At 39.1% G+C, this 19,208-nt stretch overlaps 1 protein-coding gene across 1 annotated transcript in view; it reads right to left on the bottom strand.

Annotated features, from left to right (window-relative positions):
• pgbd5 (piggyBac transposable element derived 5) overlaps positions 1 to 19,090 on the bottom strand; it is a 27,806-nt gene extending 8,716 nt beyond the window's left edge. The window contains exons 1-4 of the mRNA XM_044046363.1: positions 18,410 to 19,090; positions 10,768 to 11,198; positions 5,726 to 5,860; positions 2,001 to 2,181 (exon numbers count right to left, since the gene is read on the bottom strand). Of these exons, the coding sequence (XP_043902298.1) occupies positions 2,001 to 2,181; positions 5,726 to 5,860; positions 10,768 to 11,198; positions 18,410 to 18,758 (1,096 nt within the window). The 5' untranslated portion in view covers positions 18,759 to 19,090. The remainder of the gene's footprint in view (positions 1 to 2,000; positions 2,182 to 5,725; positions 5,861 to 10,767; positions 11,199 to 18,409) is intronic.
• Positions 19,091 to 19,208: the final 118 nt, after the last annotated feature.

Raw genomic sequence — 19,208 nt, 5'->3', positions numbered from 1 at the left:
GACGACATATTAAACTATGACTTTTTTGTGATAATTTGGACGACATACTAGGGTATGACTTTTTTCTCATTTTCAACGATATACTAAACAATGACTTTTTTGTCAAAATTTGGACGACATACTAAACTATGACTTTTTTGTCAAAATTTGGACAACACACTAAACTATGACTTTTTTGTCACCTTTTGGACGACATAATAAACTATGACTTTTTGTCAAATTCTGGATGACAGCTAAACTATAACTTTTTGTCAAATTTTTTATGATATAGTTTAGTATGTCGTCTAAAATGTTATAGTTTTTGTTGTTTAGTATGTCGTCCAGAAAGTCATAAAAATTAACAACTCAACTTAGTAAGTACACTGCAGTTTTTCCTTTTTATAGACAAAATTATTGAAGCGCTGTTTTAAAAAGAACAAAGCACAAATGATATACAAATTTTATTTACAGATTAAATAACCAAAATCTCACTTGCACTGACACATTAATTTGCAATGTTTCGGTACAACTTCATCCGGCAAATAGTTTTTTCAGTAAAAAGCCATTAAGTCAAGTTAATATGTTTGCCACTAACTATTTGCCTCAAGCTAATATGTTTGCTACTAACTATTTGCCTGATGAAGGTCTAATACTACATTATAATACTAGAGCGGAATTCTTTGTTTGCAGTTTGAATCCTTATTTTCTTATCTTGTCTTTCTTTTCTTTCTGGGCAAAAATGCTCTCAACTGTGAGTATTTGTTGTTTTTCATTATCTTGTGTGATTTCTAAATGCATATAATAGTTTTTTTTTCAAGAGAAAAAAAGATTATGTCAGGGTTTTCTGATGTTTTGAAGGCCCTGGTTTCAAACCTCCCTGCAGTAAATTATGTGCATGAACTGTGCTTGTCACACAAACCTCTGCTGCAAAACCTATAGAACGAAATACTGTCAATTGTTCATCCCTCGTTCTCATTTCTCTGCAGACATTTCATTTCTCTTTGTCTTACATGGCCGAGCAGCTGTGAAACAATCCCGTTGCTGACTGCTGCTGCCGATTCCTAATTTGGAGAATGATTTCTATCTGCAAGTCGGTGCCTGTGGTACGTGCTGCAGACTGGAGCTGGCTAATTATGTCTGCTAATTAATCCAGAATGATACGTTTGCAAAAGAAGAAAAGGAAAAGTTGAACAGTGCGCGGAACAAACTCAGAGCTAAATGGGCTCAGCTAGAAGACAGAATACTGATTACATCTCTGGACGTTTTTCTTTTTCTTTGAGTTGAGTCAAAAGGTATTTATGATAAAAACCTCTGCTAATGATGTTTTAAAATGAACTGTATCCTTCACTAATATTCATCCTCTGTTATTGTGACATGACGACGTTGTCACCACATCTGCTTTTATAATGAAAGAAGAAAACAGGTCACCGAGAAGGATTCAAATGTGACTTATGCTTTTATAACAAAAACTGGCACTGATGAGCAAAACTATTTACTGCACATAGTAAAGTGAAATAGATTGACTTTTTCCAGCGTAACATCTCGTTATTTCATAAATAATGGAAACATGACTGAATGAGTAAACGTCAAGCTCACAAACAATTAAATCTAAAATCTAAAACACAATATTGAGTAAATCTGCTGTGTGAGGTGATATTTTTTCTGTCAAACTCTTTTCTTTGAGTGGTTTTAAACCCATTTGTCAACTTCCTGTCCTGCTCCTGAGGGGAAAAGCATTTATTAGATGACAGATAAATGTTGCACTAGGGCTGTAAACTTCCTACAATAGTACTGTGAAGTCTTATTTGAAGGAAAACTGCCGACTGCCTTCTTCGCTCTGCTGTTTATTCTGGGGACTCAATCATCACAACATGATTAAAAACAGACAAAAATAGATAAGAAGTGCAAAAAATGGAAGGGGAGGAGATGACAAGAGAGAATTCAATATGTACAACAAAGCAGAAAACAAGGTAGGAGAGAACACGATGGAAGGAAAACATAATACACGTTTGTTTTTTTACCTTGTTTGCTGAATTCGGTGAAAAGGCTGAGGCTTGTGATGGATGGCCCAGTGAAGATGATGGTGTTTTTCCCGGAGATGTTCTGGCAGAGCTGCTTGGCCACGAGGCTGTGGAGCTGAGGCTTGTTCTTCAAGGTGGCGAGACCATCCGTACCTTGGCCCTCCTTAAGATGGACAGAGATCTGCAGAGAGGGGGGAAGAGGGTGATGGACATTATTATTACATGTACAGTAGATAAAACACATGCGAAACACATGAGAATCTAAATATTAAGCTCTTTGATGGATCCTAAACCCTGCAGCGGCTGTCAAAAAAATCCAGAAAAAGTCCTCAGCTCCACTCCGAGCACACACCCTGGTATAAACAGTATTTCTGATTCCACCCCCCCCCAGCAATGTACAGTATATTGGATAAACTTGATTCGCTGCAAATTGTGAACATGTTTGTTGAAAATAAATTGTCTCCTTCAGGAGCTAATTATGAAGATGACGTCTTGGTGGCTTAATAGAAAACTCTGTTAATATTGGAGTATGAAATATGAAGTATTAATATAATAATTTAATGCTGTAATTGTGACTCTCTTCATATGTTATATATAAAGAGAAGTCAGTGGCCACCTTTATAGTGATTTGAGTTGATTCCCTCATAAAATGCACTAAAATATACAGTGATAAAAATATTTGGCTGCATGTTGATGCAAATGAAAATCCATAAAGTTTACACCCAGTCTGTTTTTATTTACTTGCAATCATATCTTGTACTTTTTCAGGCTGTTTACTTTGGAGTCTGTGCACACGTTTTTCCCTTGTGCTTCTGTTTGGTGTTTTTCTAATTAGGGTCTGTGAAGTTGTGTTTTCAGAATTTAAGAAATAGGTAACTGGACAGTTTTGTTATGTCTAATAGTATATAATATACGTTTTTAGTACCCGGTGTTGGTCTAATGTTTCTATTAACTCTGACTTCTGTCTGTTTTATTATTGCTCTGCATTCCAAAGTAATGTTCAGTTTTGTCATATTCATTTTCTTTTCTGTTTTTAGGGTGACAACGACAAATGAAAAATAGCCTCTTGGCAAACTGCAGCACATTTAAAGATGTGTTTATCAGTGTGCACTGTTTGCTTAGCTAGACCAATACATAAAATACAAAACTGAAAAGACATAAAAAAAGAAATAGTTTTTCTTAGATTAAAATATCAGACTGTGGAAAATGAATGTTACCACCATCAGGCCATTAGAGCTGTTGAGTTACAGTGTGTTCCTCTGGTTCGTGGTGCACTGAGCTGCACTTCTTAGCTCAATACACTGATTCATGATGCAGCGGAAGAAAAATCTTTCAAAGGAAACATGAATAATGAGCTTGGCCTCAGAACGACCAGAGCCAGTATCACATAAACACACACAAACACAAATGTAAACCCTGTTGCTGTTGTTCATGAGCTGAATGGCATTAACCTAATTAGGCTGAATCTATGTCAGGCGTGTAGCTACTACACTCTGCTCATTCTGAGTGTTTGTGTGCTTGTGTTTGTGTATCCCTGTGTGGTGCACTGCCTAATGGAATCTCATTGATTCACTCCATTAACTTGTTAAATTTCTTAGATTTTTTTTCTCCCTCAACACAATTCATTTACAGAGAGAAGATCTCAGTGCAGACTCATGTCAGTGGACTGGTAAAGACTGAGACGCTGCCAAATGGCACCAGTCAGTGTGACTGCTAATGCTCATTTATTAAATGGACGGGATGATGGGAAATGGATTTAAAGTGTGTGTAAAACAAAAGCAGAGATTATCCTCGTCACATATTATATATGTTACAAAAAGTGGCTGAGAATATGTGAAAGATATTACATTTTGGAAAAAAGCAATAGCTCCTCAATTGTTATAACAACATAAAAACCTCCTACACGAGCTTGTGGAGATATTTTTGTCCCAAAATGTGTTTTCTCTTGACACAAAATATGCACAGAAAAGCTAGAAGAAGCAGTACCACTGATGCAGAAAGAGGGAGACAGAGAGCAGGACAGGTGTTTTGTACAGTACGTTGCTAAACTGTGATGAAAATGGTGAAAATGTTGTTTTTTGACATGTTTTTAGGCATGTCTACATACATGGCACGACGACTCATCAGTTAGCATCAGTTAGCAACACAATTCACCAACTTTTTTTAATCATTCAAATTTCATCACATAGTAACACATCTTCCTTTGGGGTGACAAAGTCAAAAGTGTTATTTTTTTATGACTTTAAACCCACTTTAAATGGCTGTAACTCAGTCTGCGATGCTTCTAGTGCACAAATTGTTTTACACAGGAGCGAAGAGAGTTATCACACAGCCGTCTGTTTAATGTCTGTGCCAGGTTGAAGAGATAATGGACACCTCAGTGTTTGAGGTTAAAATACGATTTACTACCTGATAGAGACAGAGAGTTGGTTTATCAGAACTAAGAAAATAAAAGAAAGAAGATAAACGATCAAAACACCGTAAATATGAGGAAGCAATTATTCCTCTGACAAGATTGAGGTCTCACAATAATGAGGACACTGGTTCTAGAAAGATATGTTGAATTTTTAATGTGATTATTCATCGCCATGTGCGCCACTAAAATTACTTCTGCTGAGGGAGCAGGAATCTCAGAGACACATATTTCAAAATAAAAATGCATATCGGCAAGTTTTATATGCAGTTAGTATTCTACCATGCTGCTGAAAGTTTAGCCAGTGTGTTTAGCCAGTGAGGCTGTGTTTGTAAAAAAAGATGTGTTTTCAGAAGTGATTTAAAAGTTGTCACAAGGATGAATGCTGACAATTTAAAAACTCAGGGGGACAAATGACTGCTATCTCTTAATATCAACATCAATAATGCTAGTAAATCAGTTTGAGAGCTGTGGTTTAGAATGATTTCTTTAGAGGTGTGAACAGGTCTTTTTGTCAGCCCTGCAAGTTATTGGTGTCAGAGTGGTTGTTCAATGCATTTATTAAAAGTGACTTTATTATTTGTAGTGATGACAAATAGTAAAAGAAGGTGCAATACAGGAGCTCTGGTAGCTGATGTAACACAATCCCTGGAACCAAAACACGCAAAGAAACCAGAAAATATTCACATTTACCTGTCTAGTATAGGCCTTTTGCCCTATGTCAGCTGGGATTAGCACCAGCAGTCCAACAACCCTCATGTGGAGGATCAAACGTTATACGATGAGATGGATAATTGTGGTGTTTAAGTTTTCTCCAGTGTAGGATGAGGGTAAGTTAATCAAGTTTGGAATCATTTAACTTTGGCTGTTTTACACTATAGGGGTCGGATATATTCAGCCTGTCAGGTTCTGCGTTATACTGCTCGATCTCCGTGGTTTTAAAGTGTGCAGTGAAATTTTGCAGCTTTTTTCCAGAAGTTTTTCCTGCCACCATGGTGGTGTAAACGACCCTAGTCATGTCACATCTGCAGCTTCATTGGAGATGTGAAATGAGATGTGAAATCAGTCGATAGGAAGACCTTCTTTGAAAACTTGTTTCTTGCAATTTGCACATATAAAAGATTTCTGGCAAGAAGACTGAAAACAGAAAATACATTTTAAAACACCCACAAAGGAAACGTGCAACTTGTTCTTCTCGCTCTCAGTTTGTTTGTTTTGCTTCCCTTTTACTTTGGCTCAAAGGACAACATATTCTCCCACATGCACGCGCACACACACACACGAAAAAACAAAGAGTACAGTGCGCTGCTACCTGACAGATGAATCCGGTGGAGGTGCACTGTCGAACCCAGAGGCTGAACTTCCTCTTCTTCCTCTTCCTCAGCTCTCGTTCCGTGCAGGTGGTAATGAACACTGGATCCTCATCTATCAAGGGTTCATGGAGAACCTAGAAACACACACAAGACACACAATGTTACTGCACACGTGAGTGTTAGTCAAGTTTAACATGTTAAGTACAACAAGTGTTAGTGGAGTCAAGTATGTGTGTGTTTGTGAGGGATGGTGATTACATTCTTCAATGTAATGTTGTAATGTTGAAGAATAAATCAGAGATGATGGTAAAAAAAATTGGCCTATTTGAGGTTAGTATATCATGTTTCTTCTTTGGCCGATGCTGATTATAAGATATCAGTGCAGCAGATGGCAAATAAAAAATACCAATTTTTTTCTGATAAAATATTAAGCTTAATAATAATAACAAACGCTACACAAAATTACTTGAAGAACTTTGTAACTGGATACATGTATTATGATTATTATTACACTGCTGTGCACTTACAGTAGATATTTAAATAAAAAACAATGTATAAACCTAATATTAAACACATGAAAAACTAGACATTGTCAAATAAACTGTCGGATGAAAAGTGTTTATTAAAACGTGTAAACTTAACATAAATAAGCAATAACCAGCTGATTATATAAATAATAGTATACAATTTATACAATTGCCTATATGTATAAAGCTAAAAAAAATGTGCTGACAAATGAAGAGGTCTACTTTTATTGCCTTTTAAGATATCACAATACAAACTACTGCTAAACTGGAGATTACTCCATATCTCTGTGGTTACAATATAATTCTTTCAGCAGAATGGATAAAAAGATGCAGAGCAGAAGAGCAGAAACGAAAGTGGGGTTTGGAAGAGCAGGTAATGTGAGTGGCTGCTGCTCGGACGGCTCGTTCTAGTTAATAGCCTGGCAGCTGACCAAAAGCTTTCTATTAGGACTGAGAGCAACAAGTCATTTGCCAGTCAAATATGAGGTTATAGATACAAGTGGAAAAGGAATGAGGTTATCTCGCCTCTGGATGGATGACATCACTCAGACCCTAATGGCCTTTTAAAAAATATCTTGCAGTGGCTGCTACACATTAGCACAGCGCTAACTGCAGTCTCCTTTTATTGATCGGATGCCTCTTCACATCTTACCCTACAATCACTGAAAACTGTACATTTGTAACTAATTGCCAGACCCTTTGCATGGGTGAACAACAATCCCATGCAAAATAAAGAAGTGAGGATAATCTGTGTCGTCTGTGTTCAGCGAGGACTGTGACAAAAGGCTCTTAAAGATTTTACACTTGTAAATCGATGCAAAGCGGCGTCGGCGGCAAATCTGCCAGACTGACACAGATAATGTGAAGCCCCATTGTCAGTATGAGCCAACATTACACGCTAATATTCAGAACTGATGTGCATGTCGGCAGATAAATCCAGGTTACACAGACAGACATTTTGTCATCTGATAATTAAAGGTAAGGTTGAAATTAATCGTCAATTAATGTCTAAGCTAATGTGGACTTCCCGCACCTTCTCAAGCATTAAAATTCAAGGACACTCAAGACTCAGTTCCCTCAAATTCAGGGAACCATCATGGCAAGTTTGAGATATGAATCAGGATTTATCACAGCTGCAAAACCTTCATCATTCACACAGACAATAATTATAAAATTATAAAATCAGCTGTGGATTAGTGGAAGAGCAGATTGTCCTCCAATGTTATAGTGTGGGTCTGATCCCCAGCTCTGTGCTGTACAAACGTGTGCATAAATGGGGGGTGAATGGCAAAATGGTAATGTAGTTAAGTGTTCTTGAGTGTTTATAAAGGCTGGGAAAAATCTAATTTAATCTGTTTTACTTTCAAATCAAAACATATATTATCTCGAGGCACTTCACATAACAAGGCAGAGAACTTAAGAATATTATCAAGAAAAGAGAAAGCAAACAATGAGCAAGCACTTGGCTTCAGTGGAGAGATTAAAAAAACCTCCTTTTAAAAATCTTGGCAGTGTCAGGCTCAAAGACGTGCAGCCATCAGTCTCGGCTGGTTGGGGGAAGAAAGGACCACTACAGACCATTTATTGTGATATCACATCCAGCTCCTGCTCTTAACGTGCTGTTTTGATTTCATTGTGTTATTTATTTATTTATTTTTACAGTTTCATCTAGTCATTTCCTGTTTCATTTTGCCATTTCCTGTTTTGTTTTGCTACTCACATCTTGTCTAAGGCCATTTCTCCATTTCTCAATATCCATACTTCTCTGTACTTGTGTCTCAGCTGTGCACTTGGAGGAAGGATCCAGACCCTGAATTGAGACACGGCTAAAGACTCAGATCTTTGTAGCCCTAATTTCTTTCAAATTTTATTTCATCTTTCACAGCTCATATCACTGAATGTCGAACATTGACTGTTTTTCTAGTATTGTGCATCCCAGTGATGGTAGGACACTACTTCCTTCTTTCAAACCACCACGTTACTTTTCTTTTCTTCTGTGTCAGGTTACTTTTTCATTGTCAATGGAGCAACAGTTTCAGTCAGTGTCTGAGCCCAGAAAAAAACAACAGATAAAACAAACTGGCCTAGATACACATGTACCCAGCTACTGCTAATGACAAACACACACACACACACACACACAGGCTCAGACATCTGTTCTTTCATTCATTTGAACAGCCTGAATGAAGCATTATCCCTGACCTTAACCTTACTGCAATTCACATCTCAGCCCTTAATTTTCAGTCTTTGAAATTTCTGTTGGATTCACTTTGTGGGTCCGTCCTCTTCCAGACCCCCACGCTGGTCGGGGGGAGTGTGTGTGTGTGTGTGTGTGTGTGTGTGGGGGTGGTGTTTGGCTCTGCTTTGGCAGCGTCTTGGGTTGCCAAATTTTTCAGCTGTGACCAGAATCTTTGCAAACCTGCAGCATTATTTTACCATTATTACCCCTAGGATGGACCTGTAACTGTGAACCACCCACAGCCTTGTGTTCATGCCATCAACATTTATATTAATACCACTTGATTTTACCATTATTGTGACCATCTGCTACTTTTCTATTAGCTTCTGTTACAACGCTGTACAGATTGTGAAGGCCTTCGAGGCAAATTGTTTGTGATGTTGGGCTATATAAATAAAATAGACTTGATTTTACTTAACCAATTCCTTATAAAAGAGGTTCTGCCTCATTAGGACCAGGTTTTTGGTCTCTATGAGGACTAATGGTTCTGATAAGGTCAGTGTTTATGCCAGAACAAAAATAAGTACATGTGCCTGCCCTCCTTATTTCAATCACTTTTAGAGCCACAGTAAGTGGAACTTAAGACAGAGAGAGCGATTTGAAATGACACCATTTTACATCGCTGAGTGGACTGTAGCTGTGACACGAGGCGGGTGTTTACTGCCGAAGGTCTGTATTCCCAAATGCATCATCGCACTGACATCATATTTTAAAATGAAGCTGGTTTTTAAAGCGCTCGTGCCGCAGAAAGACCAGACGCAATTTAAATCGACTTCTTCCCTGAAATTCATTAAATTTTTAGAGCTGGACGCAGTCGATGCAGTGGCAGGACCAGCCCCCTCAGGAATATGGTTAGCCACTTCTGCTGCTCTCCTAATCACGGCCAGATTTTGCTGATTTGATTGTCGCTGTTATGGATGAACAAGCAATAAAATGAGAAAAGCCCTTACAGTTTTATATGTCAGGGCTAAAGACATGATGAACAAGACATTTTGGACAGGTTGTAGTCAATTACTAAAAAATTGCAGCCTCTATTGTAAAAGATAACAAAGATGTTTTTGTAAAATAAAAGCACTTTGATTTTAGATTCTTAAATGTGGTTCTTAATTCTCAAAGGTGGATATTTTTCCTCTACTTTACTCCCCTTATGACAGAATCTTACATTTTTGGACAAAACAAGACATTTGAAGACGTCTCCATTTACAGGTTTGGGAAAAAATAACCAATATTCTTCACAATTATATAATCATGTTAGACTGGAGCATAACAAAAAAATATTGTACTAGTACTGGTTTGATTAGAATAACTGGTGCTGAGTCTAGAGAGGACAAGAAAATAGTAGGGGAATTAACTCCTACTTAACCAAAAATACAGAAGTATGGCTGGAAAAGCACTCTAATTCATGCAGGACAGACCATGTTGAATGAAGATATCTGGAGGGAAAGTCTATTTTTAAAAAAACGAGCGCTTGCCTAAATACTTGCTGAGTAAATGGTTTCTAAAACGGGATGCTCTGTGAGAGCGTGTTACTTCACGAGCAAATTCATTTTCATTTTACAATGTGCCCTGGGAATTCAGCGGGCTATACTATATACTAAAAGTGGAGCTGCACAATGCGGTCAACAATCATATTGTGATTATGTCTGACAGATATTTTCATTGCAACATGAGCCGTAATTGGTGTGACTTGTCATTTCCATGAAAAAAATCATTAAGATTTCACTTTTTTTTTGGAGTCTGTCAATGAGCAAGAGATTTTTGGGCCATTGCAGCACTGCAGAATTTCACTGGAGCACTGTTTTGACACACATTGTGTCTTCAATGTGAATTGTACTTGTGAATTTGATTATGTTGGAATTAACTGTGTTGCTCTCTGTCTCTGTTATATAGTTTTGACATCACTTACAACACACTGAACTAGAGCTGCCACTAACGATTCTTTTTTTTTGAGCACTTGTTTTGTTCAGAAAATGTTGATTGATGTTTCCCAAGCCTCGAAATGATGATGTTCTCAAATGTCTTGTTTTGTCCACAAACCAATGTTTTTCAGTTTTAATGATTTCTTTGTCAAATGGAGCAAAGAAACCAGAAAATATTCAAATTGAAGAGGCTTAAAAAAAAAAGACAGTACTTTTATATTGATTCTTCTGCATGAAGTCCAAAATTGGAAAAATCCCTAGTGCGGTTGCTACTATATTGTCAAATAAGCATGAGTGAGATATGTAGAGTAGAATGTAGCACCAAACTTTGTTCAAACATTTTTTGTTGTACACACCTGTGTCTGTGAAGGTCTGAATGTGCAGCCGAACGACTGTTGCAGTGAGTCCAGGAAAGGCTGGATCTTGTACAGACCCTGGTTGCTCCCTTGTGATGGCCGGAAAGCAACGATGTGGAAATACTTGAGGATCTTCTCGAAGCGCGCCTGGCTCATCTTCAAGGCGATGGTCCGGTTGCTGAAGAAGCCCGAGCTCCAAATGCTGAGCACCGACTCGCAGCGGTGCACACTGGTGGAGGTGACAAAGCCCAGGAAGGCCTTCATCTCCTGGGCGGTGACGGGGCACCAGCCTTCGTCGGAGCCGAAGCGCTCCTGGAACTTCTTGGCGTACATGTTCGTCTGGGTGACCATGTTTTGGATGCAGTTGTCCGGGACAAAGAGCTGGAAAAAGTCGAGGGCTGTGGCGGTGGCTGGCATCTTCTGAGCAGGGCCTGGATCAGGAAAGGGTAAACAGGAAAATATGTAAATATCCAGATCTGAGAGTCTTCTGTAAACTAACTCACATACTCAACTCTAACTCAATCCCAGATGTATAACAACAGCACTAAGGTTTTAGTTTGATTGACTTCAAGCTGATTTTTTTTTTGTTTCCTTCGTATTACAGTTAATCTTTTAAAGGTCCGGTCTGTAGAATTTAGGAGAAATTACATTTATTTGACAGAAAATGAAGATAAAATAATACATAGATGTACAATCACCTGATTGTATGAACGGTTATCATTACCCCAGAATGAGCCTCTTATATATATATATATATTGACAGAGGCCACCGTTTTGGACCACCAGGCTTTTTAGAGTAGCCCAAAGTGGACAAACTAAACTTATTTTTGAGTTTTGATGCTAAATAAAGGCGACATATGTTGTACAACACACTTGGAACAGAAGGTACAACACTCTACCTTTAAAAAGAGTAAACATTTATTAACATTACTCACTGACTATCTATTCTGCAACATCAAAATATCATGTACAATATACAAACCTAAAATATCTACTAAATATATGAAAAACTAAATACTTTAACTTGTTACTATAAAATAAACAAAACAGACAAAACTTTATTCTATCTTTTAACCATTAACAAATTTGGAAACCGATCCCGGCAACAGAGTTGGGCTAGAGTCACATTTTTCCACTGGGTCCCATCACTTTTTAATTTTTAATTACACATTTTAATTGTTTAGGAATTGTATTATACTAATTGTTGCAGCTTTGCCCATTCTTGCTGAAAACAAGACTTAGGCAGCTCAGCAGTCCGTGGTTGTCATCGTGTCGTCTGATTCTCCTCTTCATCGTAAGCCATGCAATGTATTTTCATTAGCAGACAGATCTGGACTGCAGACAGGCCAGTGAAGCAGACACACTGCACGTCTGCGAAGCCGTGCTGTTGTAACTCGTGCAGAGAATTGTCCTGCTGAAAATGCCACGAGTCACCTTGACAAAATCTCCAAATAAGCCTCTGCTTCAATGATATCATCACAGATAATATGCAGATTACATATGCCATGGGTACATCACAGATTTTGCGAACACATAGAGTCCAACATTGGCTTTTCCCAAAAACGAGCTGAAACGTGGCCTCGCTGTGTTGTTCTCATTTACACCTATGTTCCTTCTTTCACACGTTATCCAGTGTGTCTTCACAATCTACCCTCCATTTAATAGCGCTGTACTAAAGTCACACAGTAAATACACAATGCAGTGGTCAGATTAATCTGTTTGCTCTATCCCCTTTTTTTGTTTGGATCCATTAGAGAGAATCTTGGACATTAAGCAGAACAACTTCAGGCTCTATTTAACATGATCTCATTATCGCAGATCAGTATAGATGTTCAGTCTCCCTCTATCCTTTATTTATTTGGCTCTGAGTGGAGAGCCGCAACCAAGACAATGCTGAGCGAAACACAACACATACTGGACTTAAAATTAAACACTACACTCTGAAGGCACTGAGAGGAGGAGGAGGAGGAGGAGGACAAGAGGAAAAGAGACAGTGTAGTATGAGCAGGCCCACACAGATGATGCTTCCTGCCAAGACTGCAGAAAGGATTTGGGGCTACGTGGGCATGGTTCACAATCAACTCATTTGCATTCAATTAGACTTAAAAGCTGTATGTAAAACCCAGTTTAATGAAGTGCTCCTTGTTAAAAACAGCAGTTATCCAAGTGGAGCGTCCACAAAGGTAAAATGACTCACCTTATCATAAAACATAAGGAAGATTTTCCAATTTTGTTTTTACCGATATTACAATGGTTTCATCTATTCCTGAGCAACCTTCCTGGATAGATTGTTCTGCCAGCTGGCCTTCACTTCAGCCAACATCACTCTCTGATTGGATCAAACATTTATATAAGTCTCCTTTCAGACTACTAATATCAGCTGATTTTTGTCTACAAGAGCAGCCTTGAAATATCCCACATTAGAAAACAGCACTGAGAGAGAGAGAGAGAGAGAGAGCACACACAGACAGAATAATCCTCTGTGATCATCAGATGTTCAAGCATTTTATTGTCCAGGGACAAACATGTGCCTGGTAGAGTTTCAATAGCCATGGGTTAAAAAAAAGAAAAAAAGAAAAGAAGAGCGATTACTGTGTTTCTGTGCAGCGGATGAACAAAAACATTTTAAGCTCAATAGAAAACACAGCCTGAGCACAATGAGAGCCACCTGTGACTGTACTGACCGACAAGGTTTCCTCAGGTAATCCGATGTAACAGTGTCAACAGGATGTGATGGTATTATACAGGATTCACTGGAGCTGAGTGGTTTGGGGGTATGTGATTGTCATGTGATTGACAATAAAGGACCTGTGTGTAGAATCTAGTGACAACTAGGGGTGAACATGCATATTACAACCAACTAAATCATAGTGGACATGGGGAACGATTTCTACTGAATTCAGGTAGTTCCCCCTAAAGTTTACACACTGTAACTATTCTATATGCCAATGTATGGTAAGGATTTTAAAGACAAGTTCAAAACTCAATTTGCACAGAACATAGAAAACCAAATATAAAAATTGCAAATTCTATTTGAAAATGGCAATTGTTAACCCCAACAATCTTATTGAGAAAAAGAATTAAGTTTTTTTTTTTCTTGTCACGAAGTGCGAATTCAGACTGTGTGTAAAAATAGACAGTCTTCCAGTTTAAAAAGTGAAGCCTAGAAAAGAGGATACAGTTTGAAATGAGTAAACTGAGGGAATTAATGGTCCCAGTCACTAATTTCAGGGTTTTTTCAACAGAACATGATGTCAATTTTGTAAATGATGTCCCCATTTAAAGGAAAATAAACAAGAAAGAAAGGCACATTTGAGCGGACACCAGTGTGATTGACAGTAAGTAGTGACGAAGTAGTTTTCCAATTTGAAAAACTGACATGGGGCCAGGCTTCACAACAGTTTTTCAACTTTTCAGACGACATCCATTTGTAGATAGTCAATGTGAATAGCATGTATTTGTTTAGACAGTCTGAAACACATGGAGAGCACCAGATTAACTGACCCACGGAGAGTAATCTATCACGCTCAGCAAAGTGAATGAATAAATAGCCCTTTAATTCCCTTCTACGTTATGATAAGATGGTTATATAACATGAGATGTGGATGTGTATGGTACATAATCCTTGGCTTGGTACTATGGCACCGCTTGAGCACTGCAGGGGAAATAATCTCATGCTGAGGTTGAGATACTTAACATCGTATGAAGCAGAGAAGCTTCATCTACAAAGGACAGCATGGTTTTAAAAATGCACTTTAAAAAAAAACTAACAAAAAAAACCAAATGCAGTTGCTGGCATCACTGTGCACAAGGCAAAAACACAAGTTAGTTGGAGTTTTATGATGTTGACTAGATATTTTGTGACCGAGGCTGATGATTTATGTACGTGGTGCAGTCTCCAGGGAGCTAGAGCTGTTACCCAAGGCTTTGTCTGTGTCAGCACCGTCAAAGCTGGACAGTGAGGTACAGACAGAGAGAGGAACTGACAAGGAGACAGATAGGCAGGCAGGTGACAAAAAGACAGACAGGCAGGTGAACTTACAGACAGACGGAAAATTCCTCACACGTGAAATAAATACCAATGATGGCATTATCACAACTATTCGTGGACTACTGGAAAATGAATCTAGCTTCAGCACCTTTCCATTCCATGCCATTACATTTGATGGATGATGCATTCTGTCTTAACTGTACAGGCCGATTAAATCAGTCTAAGGTCTTGGCTTCTTGTGGACTCAAGTGTGATTATGCTCAGTGGCAGTCCATCATCTATCCAGCCAGGAAACTCTTCACCGTCTGAGCCCTGATACAGAATAGAAGGACCACGCCCATACCCCACAGCCTGTGCATGAGCAAACAGACTTTACCTCTATTTTAATAAAGCAGACCAGACTATACAAAGCAGACAGACACACCTTCTGCCTCGTGAGCTTCAGTCAACAGAGTCAAAACAGCCAAATAGTGCAATAATGCAGTAAAACTTAACTCACCAGAGAACCTCTTACATTACAAGACAGTATTATGGATGTTAGGGGACCAACTGCAGAGCAAATCCAAATAAAGCCTGACAGAATGTTCTGCACTAAAAACTCAAACCACGTTTTGGCGCATATTGGACTTCGATAGATGTAGATAAATCTAGGACATGGACAGAAGTAGAGAACAGAGCAATTGGGGGTGTTGTTTGGTTTACGGCTTTCTTTCTACCAAGAGCTCAAATTTGAGCACAATGGCTCCAACAGTGAATGTAATAAAGGCTGCAGAGAAAAGGTCACATACTGTAATAGCTTAGTGCCTACTGTACACACCTGTGGAGATAGTGTGATGATCTGAGGTGCTTCAGTTGGTCAAGTCTAAGTTCAACAACAGTATTTTTTCTGAAAACCAAGGTCTGTTGACTACTGAGAGGTTTTTTCAGGCATAGACCAAGAACAAAACACAGGGGCATGACATATCACACATGGATTGGCCACCACAGAGTCCAGACTCCACACAAGAACCCCATCTTTATGATGTGTTGGAGTGGACAGTGGTCCAACTCCATCATAACTACAAGAGCTTGCTAAATAAGACTTTGGATTCAAATACACTTTTGTCATTATATAATGCCTTTTGAAACAATGCCACACTGAATGTGATCCATAATTAACCGAGGAAAATATTTGAGTTCATGATTCTTTTTGGCCAGGCAGTGTAAAACTTTTTTTTAATTGATATTAAATTGTATTTTTGACACTTTCAACATTAAGTACTTCATTTTGTCAGTTGCGCTGTTATGCATTTTAATATGAATGTGTGTGTCTGCCAAAGAAAAAATGTTACTGTGGTCATGACGTGGCTTTCCCACCAATTATTTTAGCTGCTTTAGCAGAGATATAAGGGAAAAACGCATTTAAAAGCTGCCAAATAAACCCCAGACCATCCTTAATACATACTGGACATGATGACACAATGGTAGATTTTGGCCAGCACAGGGTTTTCAGGAGAAACAGGGACAGAGCAGTGTGAGAGCATGGTGTTCTTTGACTGTCACAACTCACAAACACACACAGACGCACACACACACACACACACACACTGAGGACTCAAAAACACAATGCATTCATTCATTCAAGCTCCTTACTTTAACCTTTCCTTAGATATAATAAAGCTACAATAACCAGTTGCAATTACTGATCAGTAATTCCATGTCAGGCTTTCAAGCTATAATGCAAATCATGCCTCAGATTTAATATTTAGTACAGCTGTACTCTCAGTCACTCAATTCTCTTTCTTTCACACAAAGGCACAATTTGGGACGGCAATTTTAGTGAGGATGCTCCTACACATAATACATTCCCTAGCCCCTTACACTAAAATTAGTCATCTGGCAATAGGATACATATCCCCATGAAGGGGTCACAATATGATATATTGAAATATGCTAAGATAGTGAAGTGAGGTGATATATTGCCAACGTCCCCCCTCAAGAATAATTCACTATGAATATTTTTCATAGTAAAAATAATGTTTTATGCATAAACAATATACAGTTTTCTTTATCTAGTGAGAAGAGTGGAAGGAGGAGGAGAAAGTGAACTGGCCAAATGCCTGGTGCCAGCTTGCACAAAACACCGCACTGGTCAAAAATATTTCCAATATATCAATATGCCTCCTGTGTTTTGCTGTCTATTATATGACGGTATTGGTAGTGGCGGTTAGTATTGATTGCTGGCCATTTTGCTTGTTCTTAAATTTGGATACCTCATTTGAGTTGACAGCACCTCCAATTTCGTTGTACCTTTGAAAAACGTGGCAATGACAATAAAGACTATCTTAGTTTATCTGTGTGCCATATTGTGTGACTAGTGTTGAAGGCCTGGACTTGTGTTTTCATTAAGTTTAAATATTAATGATCCAGACTTAGGGGTGCTACATGTATTCTTGTTTTGTGTTTTAGTTTGGTTTCCTGTACCTTTGTTTTAATAAAGTATCCTCCTCCCTTTAGTTTGTCCTGTTCCCTTGGTGCTTTGTTTAATACAGACTTATCCTCCTACAATTACATTTTCGAACAACCTATTTAAATGTGATTATTTATGCTGCTTCCCATTCCCTAACACAAATAATCAATACATTATTTCACCATGAAATGTCACAGTATTTTTGTGTATCGACACAGTATTTTTGTGTATCGACACAGTATTTTTGTGTATCGATATTTCCTACACCCTTATACCTAACCCTTAACTAAAACTTCAATAGTTTTGTAGTATTGACCGAGTATTGAACCTCCTCTGTATCATGTATTATCGAAAAATTAGTGCTGTACCCAGACCTGTTGCATTTCTTACCCAAACAAGGTCAAAGTCTGCATGCACACGAATATTGTCAAGGAATTGGTATCGATCTACATATTTTGATTTTTGTTAACTTAAGGTCTTAACCCACTTTTCCAAAATGCCCTTGATTCCTATGGTTTTGAGGATTTTTTTTGGTCTTCACAAAGATATACATATGAATATACACACATAGGTCTTTTATAAGTAGTGATGATAGCATTATCATTAACAGTTACTGCCTAACCTGAATTTAAACAGTTCCTCAGAAATAAGGTTCTGCTTCATTAAGACCAGGTTGGTCTACATGAGGACTGCTAGTCCTAACAAGGTCAGAGTTTATGACAGAAAAGGTCATAAAAAGGTGAAAAAAAATGCAAGTTCACATGCGTGCACACACACGTTTGTGCACCATTCATAGTGAGGACACTCATAGACATAATGCATTCTCTAGGACCCTAACCTGAACCTCCATCACAACAAAATGCCTAACCCTAAACCTAATTGTAACACTAACCCTAAAACCAAGCCTTAACCCTCAAAAAGCCTTTTAAAAGGGTGACAGGACGTGGGGACCAGCCAAAATGTCCTAAAACATTTAGTGTCCTAAAATTGTATTGAAGTTATGCGGTCCTCACAAAGACCAAATACAAGAACACATTTACACACACCTGTCTCTTTATAGTTGTGAGGACATTCATTGCCTACACACACACGTCAGTAAAACACATCATAACTGCATTTTTCTCTGTCCAGTCGCCCAACAATCTCCCACAGCACCAACTCTTCTCAAATGACCTTATTCACATCATACTGCATCATCTCACCATATGTGTCTTTGTACGGTGGCACCGTGAAGTCCTGCAGAGCCTCCGTCCAGCCGTCCTCCACCGCCTGACTGCGGGACAGAGAGCCCGGTGGACCGGCTCCGCAGCTCCCGCTGCCTCCTCCTCCTACTCCGTGCCCGCTGTCCCGCTTCTTGTGGTGGTGCTGCTCCTCCTCGCCCACTTCGGCGATGTAGTTGTCGGAGTCGGAGTCTCCGGAGGTGCTGTAGAAGGGGTTGTCACTGCTGTCATCCCCGGACTCGCCGAACACGTCGTCGGATATCTGCAGGCTCTCGTACCGGGAGCGGGCCGCCTCCAGGAGAGACAGCGCCTTCCGTCCGCACTCCGCCATCTCTTTCTCTCTTTCTTTCTTTTTTATCTATATCCGTGCTCCCTCTTTCTATTCCTTACTCACCCTTTACACTCTCGCTTTAGGAAGTGGTCACGATTTTTGCCGGAACAGGGAGCTGTTAAAGCCTTTTAATGTGGCCGCTACACCCTCCCCCTGTCTCGGGTATGAACTGGATGATACTGCCCTTTTCGGGGCTCGGATTGTGCGGAGCCCGGTGCTCAGAAGCGCGTGGATCCGGGTAGAGCTGTCCGCTTCAAGGGTACTGAAACGTTACCACTGCCTTCCACTACCCACAGCTCAGCAGCAGCAGTCATGGCTCAGCATCCGGGTTTACAGCCTAGCAGATTTTAGAGAAAATGTAGTAGTGGCTGCTGCTGCATCACCTGACACCACGGCCCTGCCCCACCATCCAATGAGACTGCATGTTCTGTGAGATTCACGCTCAACCAC

The sequence above is a fragment of the Solea senegalensis genome, linkage group LG15 (assembly GCF_019176455.1).
Source record: "Solea senegalensis isolate Sse05_10M linkage group LG15, IFAPA_SoseM_1, whole genome shotgun sequence".
Classification (NCBI taxonomy): Eukaryota; Metazoa; Chordata; class Actinopteri; order Pleuronectiformes; family Soleidae; genus Solea; species Solea senegalensis.
The sequence above is the reverse complement of the archived record's forward strand: the minus strand, read 5'-3'. Positions and strand labels throughout refer to the sequence as shown.